This window comes from Mustela erminea, chromosome 6 (genome assembly GCF_009829155.1).
Source record: "Mustela erminea isolate mMusErm1 chromosome 6, mMusErm1.Pri, whole genome shotgun sequence".
NCBI classification, from domain to species: domain Eukaryota; kingdom Metazoa; phylum Chordata; class Mammalia; order Carnivora; family Mustelidae; genus Mustela; species Mustela erminea.
Window position 1 is genome coordinate 138,728,755 of NC_045619.1, and position 20,823 is coordinate 138,749,577.

General features: G+C 46.2%; 1 protein-coding gene across 1 annotated transcript in view; it reads right to left on the bottom strand.

Moving 5' to 3' along the window:
- Positions 1 to 20,823, bottom strand: part of ITIH2 (inter-alpha-trypsin inhibitor heavy chain 2) — a 39,103-nt gene that overhangs the window by 8,016 nt on the left and 10,264 nt on the right. The window contains exons 7-16 of the mRNA XM_032349788.1: positions 17,569 to 17,676; positions 16,813 to 16,941; positions 15,307 to 15,423; positions 11,548 to 11,716; positions 10,809 to 10,934; positions 9,108 to 9,289; positions 7,918 to 8,103; positions 7,400 to 7,539; positions 5,475 to 5,644; positions 2,734 to 2,871 (exon numbers count right to left, since the gene is read on the bottom strand). Of these exons, the coding sequence (XP_032205679.1) occupies positions 2,734 to 2,871; positions 5,475 to 5,644; positions 7,400 to 7,539; positions 7,918 to 8,103; positions 9,108 to 9,289; positions 10,809 to 10,934; positions 11,548 to 11,716; positions 15,307 to 15,423; positions 16,813 to 16,941; positions 17,569 to 17,676 (1,465 nt within the window). The remainder of the gene's footprint in view (positions 1 to 2,733; positions 2,872 to 5,474; positions 5,645 to 7,399; positions 7,540 to 7,917; positions 8,104 to 9,107; positions 9,290 to 10,808; positions 10,935 to 11,547; positions 11,717 to 15,306; positions 15,424 to 16,812; positions 16,942 to 17,568; positions 17,677 to 20,823) is intronic.

The following is a 20,823-nucleotide window of genomic DNA, read 5'->3' on the forward strand; positions in this document are numbered from 1 at the left end:
GTTTCTTTCACAGAGACAGACACAACCACTGAGGGAAGAGAGAGAGTAAAATAAATGACACAAAAATGGCACAAGCCAGTCGTTCTGAGGGTAAAGACGAAGGGTGACCAGCCCCACCTGGCCAGTTGAGAAAGGCCTGGTGAAGAATTTGCACAAAGCCTTGACGTTAGGAGACGCAAAAGACACAGGGGAAACGGAGATTTTATTCTGAGTGCACAGTGCGGAGGTAGGAAAGTTGGCGATTTGTTTGCAAAGCACCTCGATGTAACTAGGGGATGGGTTCTTGAAGAACGTAGGAAAAGACCGAAAATGGGCGTCATGGAGAGGAGCAGAGCACCACACCAAAGACTGGAGCTTTAAGTTGGGAGCTCTTTGAAGTTTCTGAGAAAAAATGCGACATGATTTGATTTTGGGGAAATTACTTGTTACAGTATAAACTAAGTATTGGGACACGGACGTGGGAAGATCAGTTAGCTGCTAACGCAGCAATAGCGCAGGCAACAGACGTCACACTGAACGGGAAACGGGACGGACGAGGGAGGGAAGATTCCAGAGTCCTGTGGCAGAATCCACAGTGTCAGGTAACTGAGCGCCGAGGGACAATTCAGACCAGCCAGGCTTCCAGCCCGAGTCACTGAAGGGCCCGGGGAGGAGTCGGTCGAAGCCCTAAGAACCGCAGTGGTCGCCTTTCCCAGATTAAAACCGAAAGAGCAAGCTTCCGTTCCCCGAGAGGCTGTTTTCTAGATGTTACCACAAAGTCCCAGGCAAACATTAACTCAACTAATTCTCCTCGCGTCCTCACACAGGACGGGTCGCCTGCCTGAGGTCCCATTATGGGGTCGGACTGTGGCAGATCCAGGACCACAGCCACGCTGCCCCGCGACAAGCCCATTCCCCCACCCACTCCGACACGCTCGCTCACGTTCAAGTATGTGTTTCAGAACATGAAATGGAAGATAAAGGAATCCACAACAGAAGTACAATCTGGTGCTTCTCTGCACCGCTCACACTACAAAACTCTCGCCACCAGGTCAATAAATACTTGGTGAATCGATTTTGTGTTGCGCTGGGCACGAGAGGGCATCCTTAAAACGCAGAACAAAGGTTCTCGCATCTCTTTTTCAATTAAAAAAAAATCATTTTGGTATGAGAGCCTCTTCCTTTACACAAATATGGTGTTTTGAAATATTTTTGGAAGGACTTGGCTTTTTATTAGAGATCATGATTGATTCTGCCATTTTAATTAACCCAAATCCCATTACTCACACCTGCTGGTGGGTAACCACGGATCGGTACTGCCCTACCGACCTGACACCACTCCAGACAGCAGAAGTGAAACATTATACTTAGATTAGCGTCTGTAGCCTTACATTTAGATCAGGTTGAAGGCAGATGGAGGGCCGCCAGGACTAACTTCACAGATTCCTGAGGACCTGGGCTTTATAAGCTCCCACGGGGAACCGGGAACTGCTGTTATAGCCACCCCACAACTTAACACCACCCCCGTTTTACAGGTGGGCTCACTGAGACCTAGAGAGGTTCCACGGCCTGGCCCATGGCCATGGGGGCAGAGTCTGACCCTGTAACTGTCCAGCTCTCCAGACCTTGTCCCCTTAACTGCATTGCACAGCAGGCTATGTAAACTCAGAGGGAACACCGCATTCTTACTGGAAAGAACTCAAAAACAGAGTTAGCTTTTTCGCTACGTATTTCTACAGAAACTTCTTTCTGGAAAGTCGCAGAGGAAGGGGCGCCTGCCCCATGCTTGCCCTTGTCTCTTGCTCTGAGAGCCGCTCAGTGCAGTGAGGAGGGCGATTTCGTCAGCACTGTACCCGACACAGGGATGCCCTCCCCTCACCGGCCCTGTCGTGCAGCCGTAATCTCGGTGGGGGAAAGGTGGCAAATACCAGATTAGGAAGGGGACAGAGACAACACATTAAAGTGATTAAGTGATTAAACCACATTAAAGTGATTTTGCTTGCAAAACGAATCGCGTCTAATCTTCAATAATTATTTTTATCTATCGGCTATCCCCTGCTCGGCCCTGAGAAGGTTTCACGAGGTCAACAACCTCGCTGCCTGAGTGTAATTATGCCTGTTTTCAACATGCAGGAACATGAAATAACTCACTTAAGTTCACATACAATCAGTTCACATAGAGTCAGTTCACATGCAATCTCCAAAGAGAATGTTCCTTGCATCGATGCCCTGTGGAGCCCCCTGGCCTGAGAAGAGCGTCTCGTCCACTCCCTAGGGTTCAGCTCACCCAGCTGGAGATGGAGTGCTCTGGACTGGACTGGACCCCTGAGCTTCATAGGTTGGAACCCTAACCACCAGTACACGATGTCTGGAGGAGGGGCCCCCATCAAGGGATTGGTGCCCTGCTGAGAAGGGACACGAGGGAGCTTAGCCTTCCTCTCTGCAGGATACACACAGAGAGGTCATGTGACCACACAAGAAGATGCCGGCTGTGTACAAGCCGTCCCCAGCTGGCACCTTGATCTTGGACTTCCCTGCCTCTAGACCTGTCATTTAGACCAGCAAGGCTGGGGTATCTGGTTATGGCAGCCCAAGCTGATTAATACACAGAGTCATCTGCTGTTAATGGAGGTCAGCAATACCTACAGCAGTCAACTTGTTTACCAGGACTTTTTTTAAACATCTATCAACGCTGCACATGATTGTGACCCGACTGGGGGCCGGGACATGAGAGCCGTGGTGAAGGCCTCTTACCTCTCATCACATGTGGGGGAGGAGTTGCCTCGAGCACCTGAGCTCCCAGCACAGGCATCGGGATCATCGGTGTCGGGGAAGGGTTGACCCAAGATGGGACTGAACTCGGACCAACCTTGCTGCCATAGTACAGGGCACCTGTGTAGAAAAACCCGTGGCCATTAGGGTCCCAGATTACTTTTCCTTGGAGATTTCTTACAAGGTCGAGAATCTATGTTATGTGGACCCTGGAGGTCCTCAGCTAAGGTTTTCTCCCAGTAATTTTATTCCAGAATTTTCTCTCTCCTAGCTCCTCCTGTCTTTACACTGTGTGGGCCTGCTGACGGGATCTCTGCAGAGTCTGGAACCTGGGCTGTAGGATCTGCCCCCACGGAGGCAGGAGAAGGGCCTCACGTCTTCATCCTAGGCCGGGAAGATGATATCTAGGCCAGCCCCCGGAGAAGTCCCAGATTACGATCAGGTCCTGCCTGGATCTGTTCCTACTTCCTAACCAAACAACAATCTAAACAATTCAGCTCCTCGACCAACTAGTTTCCCCTATTGGTTACAACAAGCTCGTTTTGCTTTCTGACACACAGGCAGTCTTCCTGTCTTGGAGAAAACAAGCGGCAATTCACCTAGGCATCTTATCTAGCTGTAACAACCACTTACCAATGCCAGTTTATCTAGAAGAGATTTCTCCCCAGATAAATTGGCTGTGGGGGGCCCCAGGCACTTGTAACTGGGATGCCAGAAGTAAGAGCTCCTTGACCCCTGGAGCACTGTGGCAAATATGGCGTCTCACTCGGACAAAATTAAAAATGTGGAAAGTGGTGCTTCAGCTATGCAGGCAACTCTTCAGACTGTGTTTCAACAGGACTAGGTCCTGAGAAATGGAGGGCAGGGAGAAGGTGATAAGCCAGCATCTTCTATCCTTGGCTCATGTGTCCCTGAGCACATCCTAGGACCTTCCACAGGACTCAGGAATCAAGGATGGCTTTTGTAGCAATTTCAAGTTCTCCGCTTCCACATATACCTCTCCCCAGAAAACCTCTTTCTCTTGGTTGAGAAGCAGAAGGCATGCTCTCTCACCAAAAACCTTCTGGAAAAATTGGTGTAGCACCAGAAATTGGAAAGACTCCAGACTATTGCAAGGGACACAAATCCTTTTGCAAGTCAGATGGTTTCCAATTCTTTGCTTTAAACCAAGTTGAGGGGTGCCTGGATGGTTTAGTGGATTAAGCCTCTGCCTTCGGCTCAGGTCATGATCCCAGGGTTCTGGGATCGAGCCCCGCATCGGGATCTCTGCTCAGCAGGGAGCCTGCTTCCTCCTCTCTCTCTGCCTGCCTCTCTGCCTACTTGTGACTTCTGTCTGTCAAATAAATAAATAAAATCTTAAAAAAAAATAAATAAATCAAGTTGAAGTAGGACCCAAGGTATCACGTGTTAAATCATTAAAAATAATTTTTGCATCCTAGCTCCTATGTGAGTTTGCCAGATAAGTCTGAAGAAGCTGTAAATGAGTGATAGTTGCTGTGACCAAACTCATCCATTCCTATCTACTCACCTGTGTCAACAAGATTTATCGGACCTAGCCTATAAAAATTTTTTTTTGAAAGATTTATTTTTAACTAATCTCTACACCCAACCTGGGACTCAAACTCCCAACCCCAAGATCAAGAGTCACACACTCTACCGACTGAGGCAGCCAGGCACCCCTACAATTTTTTTTTTAGTAGAAATGACACTGAATCCATCGATAAATAACATTTACACATACAGTCACATTTTTTCATTTTTAAGACATGATTTTCAATCAAATTTTACTTAGGGATATCATATTTATAATCCATGTATATTATTTTGATCAATTGTCTTGTCGGTCTTAATAAAACTCCATCTAGAAAAAATTTTGAATACTCAGACTCTAAGGGTCCCAACACATTGAAAAAAATTCAAATTTGCCAACATTTTTCTTGCAGAGGAACAGGATGATCAAGAAAAGACCTTCTGGCATCGCAGTGTACTACACTGAGCCGCGCTTCTGCCGGGAATGGAAATACCAGTTAAACTAGAAAAAAGCACCATATAAAATTTCCGATGATTAAAATAGAGTTTGCTCGTGTATTTTTTTGATGGATGATGGACAGTACCAACTTCGGTACTCCATGCCACAGGATACACTGACAACAGTGAAGCAACATGTTTATTTTAAAAGTTCAATGTTGGGATGCCTGTGTGGCTCAATTGGTGGAGCGTCTGCCTTCGGCTCAGGTCACGATCCCAGGATCCTGGGATGGAGTCCTGCATTGGGCTCCCTGCTCAGCAAGGAACCTGTTTCTCTCTCTGCCTGCTGCTTCCTAAGCCTGTGCACGCTCTCTCTCTCTCTCTCTCTCTCTCTCGCTCTCTCTCTGACAAATAAGTCAATAAAAAATCTTTAAAAAATAAGTTGAACGTTTACAATATGCCCCAAGTTAAATTCGCTACAACTATTTAAGCATGGCGAAAATGGTTAAACGCTGATTTAAACAATGCACGCGGGGGTACCCAGGTCTTCAACATTCTTTTGGGAGTTAAGGGAGCCAAAGTTCCAAGACCACAGCAACGAACTACCCCAAAGTAAAATGACAGGAACAGCTCAGACACACGGGGGTCCCAGGGCTGGGAGCAGGAGGCAGGGGAGGGGAGCAGAGGCTGGAGGCCCCCGGTGCAGGCTAAGGAAGCTGCCCCGTCCTGTTGCTCTACGAGACAGAAGCACGAACCTGAGCAGCAGGAATGGTCTTGGGGGGGCGAGTCTGCCAGCATGCGCTCGTCCCCGGCCTCGTTCTCGATCACCATCGCGGTGAGCGGGGTCACGATGTGATGTTCCAGAGACATCTGCAGGATTGTTTTTGTAATTTTCCTTTTGGCAGCTGCTGTAGGAGCCAGGCTTCTGTATTTGGGAAACCGAGGCATTCGAGAACATTACTGCACTTAGTCCCACACCCCACACCCGCTCTGGGCTCAGCCGGGACCCTGGGGACCACAGATAAAAGAGGGCTAACTGGCTCCAAGAAGCCAGGATTTTACTTAGCCCTGCAGTCCAGAGGATTGTTTTTTTTTGTTTTTTTGTTTTGTTTTGTTTTGTTTTTAAAGATTTATTTATTTATTTGACAGAGACAGAGATCACAAGTAGACACAGAGGCAGGCAGAAGAGAGGAAGGGAAACAGGCCCCCTGCCGAGAAGAGAGCCCGATGCGGGGCTCGATCCCAGGACCCTGAGATCATGACCTGAGCCGAAGGGAGAGGCTTTAACCCACTGAGCCACCCAGGTGCCCCCAGAGGATTGTTTTTAATAGGCTTTCTTTTTCAGACCAGTTTTAGGCTCACAGTACAACGGAGGAGAAAGGACAGCGATTTCCCAGACCCTCCCTGTGTCCACACACCACAGCCTCCCCCATTATCAGCAACCACCCCCGCCAACCAGAGTGGTGCATGTGTTACAATCTATGAACTTAGGCTGACATTTCATCATCACCCAAGTCTGTGGTTTACGTTAAGGTTCGTTCTTGGAGGTGCACGTCCTACAAACATGTGATGACATGTATTCACGATGGTACCATCGTACAGGACACTTTCACTGCCCTAAAAAATCCCCCCTGGGCTCCACCTGCTTGTCCGGCCCCCCCCGCCCCCCCCCCCCCGTCCCCGGCAACCACTGTTCTGAAAAATCAGTATTTAACTTCAGCAACATGCTGCGTATCTGCAATTTTGCTGTGAATGCACCCAGGATGCTTCAGTAAAAAGAGGCAGGGATAGTTCTTATTCAACGGAAAGCCCCAGCTACAGCCCCATGTCTGTTTTATAACCTTACTGACATCACGGATTTTCTCTGTGAGTTCGGTCATCCAACCGCACTTTGTGTCTTCCTGACCTAGCTCTGAAGACTGTTCCACCTCCCTGGGAACCTGACGTCAAAGGTGGGATGGGGCTCGGGTGATTTTCTTCTTCAGCACCTGCTGTGTTACTCTGTTGCACGTGATCCAAGAGCTGTGCATTGCCCGGGAGCGTAGTTTTTATACTGCACAGGTTAAGTGCGGGTCGGCTGGGAAGCCAGAGATGAGAGAGCCGCTGGCTATTATGGAACCCGTCCTTAGGCGATATTAGAATTGTAAATTTCCCTCTGGACAATAAGCTTTTCAAAAGTATATGCAAGTGAACCACTGATACTCCCGCAACCCGGATCAATCTTACAGACATCATGCTGAAGGAAAGAAGCCAGAAACGGATAAATACCGGTTGTATCACTACAAGAAGTTCAGTCACAGAAAACTCATTGATGGTGACAGTGATTTCTACAGCAGTGGGCATGGGCACAAGGGACCCTTCAAAGAGGACAGAAGTGTCCTATAATGATCTGGACAGTGATTATTACACGGGTGACACATCTAAGAACTCATCATCAAACTGTACATTTAAAATTCATCAACTTCACCCACTTTATGTATGTCGACCTCAATAAAAAAGAAAAAAGAGTGAATTCAGCTGTACTTAAAGTGCTTGGAACCAGTGGAAATTGACAATCCAAATCCCAAATTAATTTGCTGCCTTTCTTGGTTCCAAATCCCCTTTGTGTATTACCGCAAAATATTCAAGGCAAACCTCTCACTTTCACAAATCCCCGTTATGTACCCTCTTCTCTTCTTACCGCTCAGCTAGAAGTTGGTTGATTGTCAGATAGGCCCACAATTTCCTGGTGAAATCAGGATCTGCATGCTTGTCTTTTGATAGAAAATCCTCCAAGTCGTCCATTTGGGCCAGAGTTTCCAAGACTAACTCCGTGTTGGCCTGGATGACGGAAGATTCAGTTGAAAGACACTGGGAGAGCAGAGCTAGGGTTAATCAACCCACACTGTTCATATCTACTGTGAGCGAATCAGGACGTTATGTAAATTCAAGAGAAGTCCAAAAGATTTCATAAGAATGCAGAAGAGGAAGTGCCTACATCCAAGGTTTGGGATTGGCTTTGGGATGAGAAGGGATGGATTTGCAGAATGGTTTGGGGACCACGGCATAGATATTCTCATGCCTTCCCTTTCACTCTACTGCTTTTATGCTGCCTGCAAGATTCTTGGGATGCAAGCTATTACCCTGTTAATATACAAGACGGACTGTATCGAGGGGACCGGTTAGTATTTTTAGAACTAAGGAGATAAGCAGAAGTACCGAGGTGGCCGTGATGATGCTCTGTAATTGTTCCAATTTGTCAGGGTTGTATTTTCCTGCCACCACGATCTCAGAGCCTCCAAAATAGTTGTGGAAACTGTTCTGAGTGACATCCGAGACTGACAAGTGGGGATAGTTGAACTGAACATTCCGGAGCAATGGAGTAGAGACCTGGTTGTAGAATTTCTACAATTCATAAAAAACAGAGAAATCATTATTGTCCTACTACTTCTTTGGTCTGAAGCACTTTTTTTAAGATGGGGAAGGGGCGTGTGAGCAGAGCGAGCGAGAGAGAGAGAGAGAGACTATGTTAAGCAGGCCCCATGCCCAGCTCGGAACCTGACACGGGGCTCAATCTCATGACCCTGAGATCATGACCCGAGTTGGACGCTCAACCGACTGAGCCACCCTGGCCCCCCTGAGGCACTTTATGTTGAGATTCCTCACACGCTTAGCTGGTATTTCTTAATTTATTTTCACAGGATCTCTGTGGAAAGCTGTGGGACAAGGAAAACTCTCACAATGATCAGATGAACTGAGACAGGGAGAAACTAAAAAATTGTTAAGAATCTTATCCTGGACTTGAGAGCCCAGCCTATTTTTTTTTTCTTTTATGACCAGATAAATACTCATAAGAAGAAAAGTCATCTGGGTTGACATTCCCAAATTATCCCCTACCCCTTTCCTGTTCCCAACTTTAAATACGGTGCCTGCCACTGACCCATGGCACCTGGAGTTGACAGAGGGTGGGGTAAAGCCTGTTCTTCTTCTATGTCTTTTTCTTATCCGTGGAGTCCGACTAAACAAATAATTTGTCTCCTTTACCTTCAAGGACACTTACAGGCTATCGTTTGATCTTTGTTGCATTATAAAAAGTGGATACCGAGATACCAATGAACCTGAACAGGGCGAACAATGACCATGATGGCAAGAAGGACTGGAGAGCCCAGAAGTTTTGGCGGGGCCTGGGAGGACTTGCTCAGGGAGTAGGGAAGTGCATCCCCCTCCGGCTTCCCGTCTCACCGTCAGTGCAGAGCAAATACACACGCAAGGTGGGGTGGGAAGGAAATCGAGCACTTTCTCATCGTCCCGGCCGAATGCAGCTGAAATGATGACAACTGAGACTCAAATTTGGCGAGCTGAATGACTTTGAGGGAAGGAGGAAGACGGAACAGAAACAAAGGTGTTACTTTGAGTTGGGAGGATGTGTCCTGATTTCCATAAATCCTCTGAGCCATGCCACGGTTTTCATTGGACAGTCTCTTCAAAAAGTCGTAATCCACGTCAAATCCTATCCCCAAGCTGAACAGGGAGATGTTGTCTCGTATGTTCTGCTTCACGTTTTTCTGAATTTTTGACAATTTTAGTTCACCTGAAGTGGATGGCAACAGAGGCGAAGAGAATGAGGGACAATGTTATAATGTTTTTTGAAAATCCACGGAGGGCGGTTTAGCAGAATTTGCCCCACTTACCCTTTGACCCAGAGACTCAAGTCTATGGGTTTCTCTTACAGCCACACTCACACAAATGGGAATGACACAGGTGCAATCGTACACAGCCACACTATGGGGCATAGCAACAGATTAAAAACAAGTGCACAGTAGTAAGGGAGGGTGGGTAAATGACGATACATTCAAACCGGGAGGTATTATGCAGCCATGTAATTATTAATCAGAGCAAGATAACTCTATGTATTTATACTGAATGATCTCACAGATATATTTTTAAGGGGGGAGAACAATGCAAAAATTGGTATATGTAGGATGTATTTGCATATTGGCATGCATATATGTATGTGTATGTGTGTGTATATATTCACACATAAATGTGTGTATATGTGTATGGAGTATACATGTATGCACAGAATATCTCTGGAAAGTTACACAACAAATTGCTAACCAAAGACTGCCTCCAGAGACAGGAACTGGAGGGTCAAGGGACAGAAATAAGAAGCAGACTTAATTTTTTGCTATGTTTCCTTTTCTTCTTTATGACTCTATTCTCAAATTAAATTCTTTTTTTTTTTTTCAAGATTTTGCTGTATTTTTTTAAAGTAATCTCGGCAACCAAGTGGGGGACTCGAACTCCTAACCCCGAGATCAAGAGTCACATGTTCCATTCAGTGAGTCAGCCAGGTGCCCCTCAAATTGAATTTTACAAGTAACCTGATCTGAGGTTCAGAAACTCTGATTCTACCCCAAATACGACATAAAGTCTCCCATTCTGGTCTCGCTATTAACAGAACGGGTGCCTTTTGTCTAAAACTCTAGTGGCCGCGGTCCTGACTGACGCACTTGTCTTCTTTCCACTGAGCAGCGTGGGGCACCGTCCTTGTCGACGTGACGGACTACAACACAATCCAGCACGCACTCTTGTATTTGCCAGTAGAAAGACACAAATGAAGCAGATAAAGTAACAACAAGTGACAGAAGCCAGGGGACGTGGGGCCATTTTGTGGGGAAAAATGCGTAACGTAGAGGATGTATCAGAAAGAAGTCATTTCTCCCGTTTCCTTGAGGGACTGGGGGCATGTGGAGAAGGGTGGAATAAGTTCCTGCAGACTCCAGACGTGTCCTGGGGACGGGGGACTGACACACTCATCTCACACTCCCTACGTCACCTCACATACCCTACGCTGAGAGAAAATGCAATAGTGAGCTATCACAGTTCATACTCCAGTTTCGAAACAAGTGCTTTCAAGAGCGTCACCAAAAGTGCCTGGGACTGGGTTTCGGGGTGGGGGGAGGTGGTGACAGCTCCAGGGCCCAGAGAGGCCTCCTTTTAGAAAACATGGGGCTACAGTGGTTTAGAAACTCAGGCAACTGCCAGCAGATTTCCCATTTGAAGCGAGAGTGAAATATTTGTTACTGGAAGATTGAAAAGCTACTTGCCTACTGTGGGGTCGCCGTCAGAAACCAAAATGATGAGAGAGACTGACTCGGGGTCCAGCATTCCCAAATTATTGGCTTCGTTCAAAATAAAGATGGCGCGCAGGAGGGCTTCGTTGATATTGGTGCCTGTTAAGGTAAGAGTATATGCTGCTCCGTTACGTATTCTCTCTTTGCACAAAAACTGTCACACCCTGGGTTCCGATTCATTTGTCTGGTGATCACGCATGTGTCATTTTACTCAGTCCCCAAATCCTTCGATGGTTTTCCAACTGACACAGATTTCCTCCAGGCTGGGCAAGATTCCCCAGAGGAGTAAAATTATTGACTTTATAGTAAACTACTCCCTTAAAGAGGAATTCGTCCTTTCAAAGCACTGGTCTGTCGTTTTGTTAAAGACCAAACTGAAGGTCCCTCAATCAGCCTTGCTGACGTGCTGGAACACTGGTCTGGGGACAGGGGCATTTTGTTCTATGAGAGTAGTAAGAATTCTAGTGTTCCTTGCTGACACCCTTTTCTGAGAAAGATTGGGATGGTTGCAAACTTGTGTGGGATGGGTTATGCCTTGTCCTTTCACAAGAAATTAACACTCATCATGGAATAATAATACACGCATTATTTAAGGCAGGCCATTGCCGGCCGGGCAAAGACCACCGCGATAGGGAGTGATTCTTCCTACGTGAATGAAGATTTGAACCCTGTGAACATTTCTCACTGGGCTCTGGGATATAAAGTCATTCACCTCCAGTGGGCTGGATTTTCTCAATGTACTTCTTGGCATCTGCAATCTGTGTTTTAGTAGCTGAGACTAAATCATTTCTCCAGGTCCGAACATTGTGGTTGAAGTCGACCACAGAGAACTGGTCTTCAGCTCTAAGGTCATCCAATATGGTCTTCATTGCTTCCACTGTCTGTTTCAAAGAAGGATGAAGAAGGGTCTCATTACTTAAGCTCTCAGTGCACGAAGAAAGGAGGAAGACCAACCACTCCTCCTGTCATCTTGCAAGTACCAACTCAAGCTGTCCTTCTCCTAGAAAACCTCTTGAAACCACCTCAGTCAACACTGACCTGTGTCTCACTTATCCTAAACATGTATTGTCTGCATTTTGATACTGAAGCTTTCACTGTTTATTTTGTTATGCCCAGTAATTTTGACTGGTCTCATGTTTCGTTAAGAATCGTGGGTATTATAGAGGGCACGGATTGCATGGAGCACTGGGTGTGGTGCAAAAATAATGAATACTGTTATGCTGAAAATAAAAAATAAATTAAAAAAAAAAAAAGAATCGCAAACTTCAGGTGCCCCTTTAGTGGTGTCTGGAAATTAAATATATGTCTCAAGTCCAGCATCTCACCTTCTCTAAAATGACTGTTTCTCATCTCCTGTCTTTTCAAACTACCAACACCTCCCATTTCCTGTCTCAGCTCACAATCTGGATTCCAACTGCACTGAGATATTAAAGCAATCAGAAGAAAACATCCACAGTCTCCCAGCTTCCTGTCTGGTAGCCTAGGAGAACTAGCAGCATTTCTATCCGAGGCACATCCATCCACTGGTGAGCTAGCTTTCATTCTTTCTCATCTCCTCGAGGACATGGCTCTAGCAGCTGGCCCCTGCATCTCCTACGTTCAAAATTTCCCTCTTCTATTGGTGCATTTCTATAAATATAAAAACATGCTGTTATTTCTCACCCCTTTAAAAATCTCACTCGTGCAGCGCCTGGGTGGCTAAGTCCATTAAGTGTCTGCCTTCGGCTTGGGACATGATCCCAGGGTCTGGGAACTGAGTCCCAAGTCAGGCTTTGTGCTCAGCGGAGAGCCTGCTTCTCCCTCTCCCTCTGTCTGCCACTCCCCCTGCTGGTGCGCTCGCTCTCTCTCTCTCTCTCTCGACAAATAAATAAAAAGAAAAATTAAAAAATAAATAAATAAATGAATAAATAAGAAATAAAAACCTCATTTGTATTCACACCCATCTCTCAGTCTTCCTCTGCAATAGAATTCTTTGAAAGATTGACCCAAACATACTATCTGCAAATCTTCTCTTCCTATTCTCTTTCACATCTATTCTGTTCAAGTTTTCACCATCAGGACTTCTTAAAATTGCTCTTGTTGAGGTCACAGTGCCTTTAATGTTGTCAAATCCAATGGACTATTCTCTCTTCTTATCAGACTCAATCTATGAACAGTATCTGAACCAACAGGTCACACCTCCCCCTTAAAAATTCTTCCTCAGTATCTTCCAGAATCTCAGACTCTCTTGGGTTTTCTCTCCCTCTCAACTGGTTGCCTTTTCTCACTCTTCCTTCTTTGCTGGTTCTTCCTCTCCTCCCTGGATTCTCGCTCAGTATCCTAGGGTTCAGTCATGGTCTTCTTCTCTGACCACACTTGCTCCTTGGTGTTCTTAGTAGTCTCATCACTGTAAATACCTTCCACAAACTGGTGGGTCCTAATCGTACATCTCGATATCTCACTTTGGAACACCAGACTTGCATAGTCAATGGCCTCACTGACCTCGGTGAGATAGGCATCTCAAACTTCACATGTCCGAGACCAAGCCCCCGATATCCCCCACGAAGTCTCATTCTGCCCATCTTTTCCAACTCATTGATGGCAACCTTCACCCCTCCTTCCGACTGCTCAGGCTGAGAGCTCGGAGCATCTTAGGGTCTTATTTTCTTCTCCCATCTCACAGCTTTAGGAAATGCTGTTTATTTGATCTTCCAGTTAGAGTCCAGAATCCTGTCGCTTCTTGCTACACCCACTACCGTCACTCTGGTCCCTGCCGCCATCATCCCCTGCCTGGACGACTGCAAGAGCTGCTTTCCTGACCTCCCTGTTTCCACCCTCACCTGCATGCCAGGCTCTTCTCAACACAGCGGCCGGAGATGGGCTTTACAGACTGTCAGATCATGTCATTCCTTCCCCCAAACCACCCAGCAGCTCTCCATTTCTCTCCAAGTTACAGCCAAGGTTCTCATAGTGCCCCAAGAGGCTTCACGTTATCCATCTGGTCCCTTCTTTTTCCCTTCCTACTGGGCTGCTCTCTGCTCCTGGAACATGCCTGGCACACTCTGACTCAGAGCTATTGACCTGGCTGTCCCTGCTGCCTACAGAGGTCTGCTCCAGAGAGCTGCATGCCTTCCCTCACACCTTCTAAGGGGTTCCTCAAGCCCTTCTCAACAGAAGCACCTACTTAGACAGCAAACCTGTCTAAAATCTTAATTCCATCCCCTGCAGCTGGCATTCCTGATTCCTAATATGCTCTTCTAAAAACAAACCAATAAAAAACCCTGAAAACATTTCTTATAATACCACAATTGAAGATACCTTCATTTTTTATTTTTTGTAAAGACTTTATTTATTTATTTTAGAGAGAGAGAGCAGGGAAAGGAGCAGAGGCAGAGGGACAAGTAGACTCTGTGCTAAGCGGGGAGCTGGACGTGGGTCTCGATCTCCCGACCCTGAGATCATGACTTGAGCTAAAACCAAGAGTTGGATGCTTAACTGACCAAGCCATTCAGGCACCCCAAAGATACTTTTAAATGACTGATTATGTTTATTGTTTATTCTCTGTCCCCATCTTCTCATAGAATGTAAACTCTATAAGCTTCCTTTGGGGAAGGATGGGGTTTTTTTAATGCTTTTGGTCAATTTTTTTTTTTTAACTGATGAGCCGTGTGCCGGACGCACAGTGGGTGCTTACTATATATTTGTTACATGCACAAAAGAAGGAAGGAAAGAATGAATACATGGCTGTATTAGAGCAGAGATTCTCAAGGGAGGGCAATTCTACCCCCAGGGGACATCTGGTAACATCTGAAGTCATTTTTGATTGTCATGACTAATCAGGTGTATGCTAGAGGCAGCCAGTAGGTCAAGGCCGGGAATGCTGCTGAACATCCCACCACACACAGATCAGCCCCTACAACAAAGAATCATCTAGTTCCACTGTTGGGGAACCTGGCATTGTAGTTTAATGTCTTGTCCTTCTTTTAGATCCTAGAACATGATGAACACTTGGGTGGTCAGCAATGATTAGTCAATGAATGAACGGATGGATAGATGGATGATTGGTTAGTTCATTGTTCAAATTGGTTGGATGGATGGGTTGATGGATAAAATAAGAAATGTCCTCATTTGTTCTGTAGAAAGACACCTACACCATTTAATCCTGGATTAGCCTCTATTGAACTCCAACCTGGAAGACATGAGATGGGATGGCCACCCTCAAGGGACTGTGGTGTAATCGGAAGAGATTTCAAAGTCGCTCATGCACAGTGCAAGAGGGTAAGGTAAAACAGATGGAAGAATAAGACTATGAAGCAGAAGAGTGATCCCAGGGAGAAGGAAGGGAGATGACATTTTTCAGGGCGGTGAGTCAGCCCGAGCTGACCTCGATGAGGCCTGGGGGAAGGCATGCTGAATGTCTGCTATGTTCGGAGGGGATCGAAGAGGGTGGGGAGCCCTGAGCACCCCTACCTACCAACAAGGAGGTACTTACTTGTTTCATTTTTATTCCCCACATAGAGCCACTGACATCAATGACAAAGAGGATGTTTTTGGGAATTGGGTCCAGGTTTTCCGGAGCAAAGAAGTGGACAAAATATCCATTAAATACCTGGAAAACAGAACACACGGTTTCGCATGCAGGAAGATGGGGCTCTAGGGACTAGGAGAGAAAAGACAAGCCACAGGGAGCAGGAGGCCCGCTGGTCCTAAAGGGAAGCTCAGTGTCCATCTACATCTCTCATCCTTCCTGCTTTCTCCGAGCCCTCTCCTAGGAAGCCAAGCCTTCTGGGTAGTTGCACTCCCCAGGGCATTTCTCTTTGCTCCCCTCCATCAACCCAGTCTCCATGGAGAGCCTGCCTTCCAGGCACCCTGCTAGCCAACAGCCAATCAGGCAGAGTTTCTGCCCTCACAGGGCTCACAGGCCCACCCAGGATCAGATGAGTAAAGAGACCACAGCAGGTTGTTACATGTTGTGATCACGAAAAACAAAGGACACTGAGAAGGCCCAGTGCACGTGTATCTGGCTCGGATGGGGGGCTCCTTCCCTCGGAAAGGGAATGTACACTGGGCTTGTGCGTGAGTTTGGAGTTGGTCTGCCAGCGTGGGCCTGGGGCAGAGTTGGCGGGTGCAGGTAGGAGTGGGTGTTCCAGACCAGGGTGAGAAAATATGGCACACTAGGGGTTCTGTAAGTGGTTCAGGGCAACAAGGGCTACAGAATTCAAGAATTCAAAGAATTAGAGTGGAAAGTCAGCAGGACAGGTCACGAAGGACCTTTATCAGCCCTCTAGATAGTTTAGATAGTTCTCGAAGCTATTACAGGGCCGCTCCGTCTAGATTCGGGATCGCTGTCTTTGCTTCTGCTCTAGACTCTAACGCCTGGCTCCCCTCATTCTCTTTCCACTGTCCTTTGGTCACTTCTAGTGGGACAGTACAATGCCCACCCGGTGAATGTGTAGCTGTGGACACTTCTTTACCCCCCTGTCCTGGACAGAAGCACGGGCTTTCTGATACCCTCCAAGGGCTCTTATCTGCTGCACAAGGGAAACACAGACATACACCTAAGACATGACAAGAGGGGGACAGAAACAAGAAATCTCACAGTGAACGCTGGCCCTGGCATTTGCCACCAGCCCAGATCTTTCTCTTGCTTGTTCCGTCCACCCAGGCCCATAACCTCTCTGCTTTCTTTGACAATTTAACAGCGAAGGGCCTACATAGGTTACCCAAAACTCCCATTTTGTGATGTTCTTACTGTACTTCATATAAGGCCTAGAAGTACCCTTCTGGGACAAGGACATGAAACTCTCAATGACCCTCCATTTGGTTTTCTTGACATGGAAGGATGAGGCTTAGTAACACTTACGGAAGTAGGATTTTAGTCCCTTCTCTGTAACCACCTGGGCAGCTCGGAGCCACCCCAAAGCCAGGGAGTTTGTTCCACAAGAACCCTTTGTTTGGCCTCAGCATGGCGATTCTCCTCAAGATTGTTTTCACCCACCTCGAGTTCCCCGGCTTTCTCTTCTCTGTTTACGTCATACATCACCACCAGCTCTCCGTCCACCGCAGTCTCAGGGCAGCTGGGGCATTTTCTTTGCTGTGCCACAGAGGGCTTGAAGGACACATGTGCCTGGAAAGAACAGGGACATCAGAGCCCAGTCTCCGCACTCTCCCTCCCGAGACGGGGGGGCTGACAACTTCCTGTGCACACAGGTGGAGAGGTCTTGCCCGTGGCTTGATGGTCAGCCCGCACCCAGGCAACACCAGAAGTCCCATTCCCAATGCAAGGGACAATGGTCGGGCATGTGAAGGGGTGCTGCTGCCCAGATTGGAGAACTTCTTAAGACACTCAAAGAACTTCTCCCTTCCCCCATGAGAGAGATGGCAACCAGCGCAAGAATTTGTGAAAGGGCTCCTAGAGGAGTTTGACCCTTCTGCTGCTGATTATCATTGGTCAGGAAGCAAAGAGAAGTAAGCTGAACATCTCTTGCTGGGACTCATGAAAATCCACCACATGTTATGTGGAAACTGTCTTTTAACAATAGTCAAGCAAATGACTTGAGGGGAATGGGGGCCCCAAAGGGACAGTCACTGGTCCAAATGCAAGGAAATGATAGATTTTGCTCAAGGATCTCTGTTCCTTCACATAGTTCACCACCTGACTGCTTTTTTTTGTTCCCCAGAGCCCAGGACAAGCAAAGAACCCCTGAGCTAGTGACCACTTAAGAGTCCTAGCAACATGCAACACTTACGATACCTTCTGGCGTCCTTTAGATATGACTGGAACACCATCAAAATGGCCATCAAACGTGTCAGGAACATGGAGAAATTTTATTCCCTGAGGTTCAATAACCCACACATCTACCTATAGATGGGAGAGAAAATTACTCAAAACATCAAGATATCTTTCAAGGCTTTTTGTGAGCACAAAGTACCATGACTACATCCTCTGTGGTTCTCATCTCCAGGCTTTCCCAGAGGTGACCCAGCACGGTTCCCTGATCACCTCTGCACCTTCCTGAACTGTCGTGGGATCTCATTCATCCATCCACAGGGGCTGAAGACCCCTTGGGCAACCCAGGGCTCCCCTTCTCTTGCTTCATTACTCTGGGTTTCATTTGCCATCTTTATCTTATTCTATCATTGTTGTTTATAAGAATATTCATGTTGTCAAAGAAAACAAAAGAAGGAAAGCCACTGTGAAATGATTCTACCCTTAGTCTCTGGGTCTGTCCACCAAGGACCAGGGCCTTTTCCTTCCTTTTCTGTCTATGTGCATTGAACAAAGCAAAGCAGGAGGAAATAAATCCCTTTGGGTGAACCTTGGAGAAACCATAGTCATGGCTTTGGACTCTAAGTTCTCTGATAAGCACTTCACATGTACAAACTCATTTAACTCTTACTGATGCTCTTATTATATGTTTTATTTGCTATTGCTTATTTTATGGATGAAGAAACAGACTCAGAGTAACCTGGCTTGGAAGTGGCTGAGCCAGGCTTCAAACCCAGGGCCCAAGCTCCTCATACTTTCTACCCTGCTTCCTGACTTTCAATAGCTTATGCTCTGTCTTTTCAGTTGACTTTGCCACACTATCCTCTAGTTCCAGGCCACAATATCATACTTGTTTTGTCATGAGATTTCCCAGCTTTGGCACACACCCACTTAAATGGGGGGCCATCAGATGGAGCCCTGTGCACACTGGTTTCCTTACTACCTCTTCCTCATTTAGGATTATTTATAACACTGATGAGTTCTCTCTCCTTTGGAAGTCCCTGGCTTTGGAATCACACCAAATTTTTCTCTGATTTTTATTTTTTTAAAGTAGGCTCCATGTCCAGCATGGAGTCCAGCACAGGGCTTGAACTCATGACTCTGAGTTCAAGTCCTGAGCTGAGATCAAGAATCCGATGCTTAACCAACTGAGCCACCCAGGTGTCCTTCCATTTTTTTTTTTCAATCTGCTTTCATAAAATCATGGACATTTGTCTAAGCAGAGCTAACACTTTCTTTCTTGGTTATTACAAATTCCAGAATAAGATGTGAGCTTAATTTGCCTCCAAGATTCCCATTAGCTCCAGGTTCTCCATCTTGGTAAGAACTAAATCTACAGAGAATCAGGTAGATTAGATATCCCAGGACAGTCTCTGACCCAGGCATTTTGGGTAGTTGATTGAGTAGCTCCTGGGGGAAAGGGAGAAAAGCCAGGGAGTTGCAGAAAACTGGGTACACTGTATTCATTATTCCATAAGGTTCTACCTACAAACAAGTAGGCTACTCAGGACAAAGTTCAGTCTCTCCTTAAGAGCATAAAAATGGAAAGAGGACTTTTTCCCTAGTGTCACAGAAGCTATTAGCAGTCCTGAGCTCAATTTGATGCAGACATGGCCCCCAAATCTGGTAAAACACTATGCTTTGGGGATGTGTACACAAGGTCTCATAGCTGGTTCATTGACTGGTTGGGAGCAGTCCATGGAGGCCTTGAGTCACTCGCCATATTTGTTGGCGTTTCTGCAAGAAACCAGCTTTGGGAGTTGGAATAAAATATTTTTCCAAGATTTGATACATCAAGAAGGTAACGGTGGGGGTTAAGAGAAATGTTCTCTGTGATTCCTGTAAGGGAAATGTATTTCCAGTTGGGTGGCCCTTCTGATGGTGATTAAAAAACTTTTGTGGAATAAACACAAGGAGAAGTTCTAATATTCTGATTTCCCCTTATCTCTGGATAAGATCAAATCTCTTTAGAAATATATTTCATAGACTGTTAGGGCTGGGAAGTACCTTAGGAATCACCCAGTCCAACCTTCTTTCACAGATGAGACACTGAAGGCCAGGAAACAGGTTCACCCAGAGCCCACAGCTGTGAGTGTTAATTCTGGACTGGAACTCGGGAAACTTGCCACTTTGTCCAACATCCTTGCTAATAAATGAAGACTCTGTCTTCTTTTAAAAACAAGGAATTCTTGGGGTGCTTGGGTGGCTTAGTCATTAAGCATCTGCCTCCAGCTCAGGTCATGATCTCAGGGTCCTGGGATCAAGCCCCACATCAGGCTCTCTGCTCAGTGGGGAGCCTGCTTCTCACTCTCACTCTCCCTGCTTGTCTTGTGTTCCCACTCTCGTTATGTCTCTCTCTGCCAAATAAATTTAAAAAAAATCTTAAAAAAAATAAAAACAATGAATTCCTAAGAGCATGGGAAATTTAAGGATGAACAAAAATTTCAGAAGTTTAAGAAAGATTTATGTGCTACGTAGCATGTGTGTTAAAAATAATTATCTTCTCCTGGCGAGGATGCGGAGAAAGGGGAACCCTCCTACACTATTGGTGGGAATGCAAGCTGGTGCAACCACTCTGGAAAACAGCATGGAGGTTCCTCAAAAAGTTGAAAATAGAGCCACCCTATGACCCAGCAATTGCACTACTGGGTATTTACCCTAAAGATATGGATGTAGTGATCCAAAGGGGCACATGCACCCAAATGTTTATAGCATCAATGTCTACAATAGCCAAACTATGGAAAGAACCTAGATGTCCATCAACAGATGAATGGATAAAGAAGATGTGGTATATATATACAATGGAATACTATGTAGCCATCAAAAGAAATGAAATCTTGCCATCTGTGACAACATGGATGGAACTAGAGGGTATTATGCTTAGCGAAATAAGTCAAGCAGAGAAAGATAATTATCATATGATCTCCCTGGTATGAGGAAGCTGAAAGGCAATGTGGGGGGTTTGGGGGATAGGAAAGGAATAAATGAAACAAGATGGGATCGGAAGGGAGACAAACCATAAGAGACTCTTAGTCTCACAAAACAAACTGAGAGTTGCTGGGGGGTGGGGGGTAGGGAAAGCTTGGTTGGGTGATGGACACTGGGGAGAGCATGTGCTATGGTGAGTGCGGTGAAGTGTGTAAACCTGGCGATTCACAGACCTGTACCCCCAGGGCTAGACATACATTATATGTTAATATAAAAATAAAAAATTATAAAAAAAAATTAAAAAATAATTAT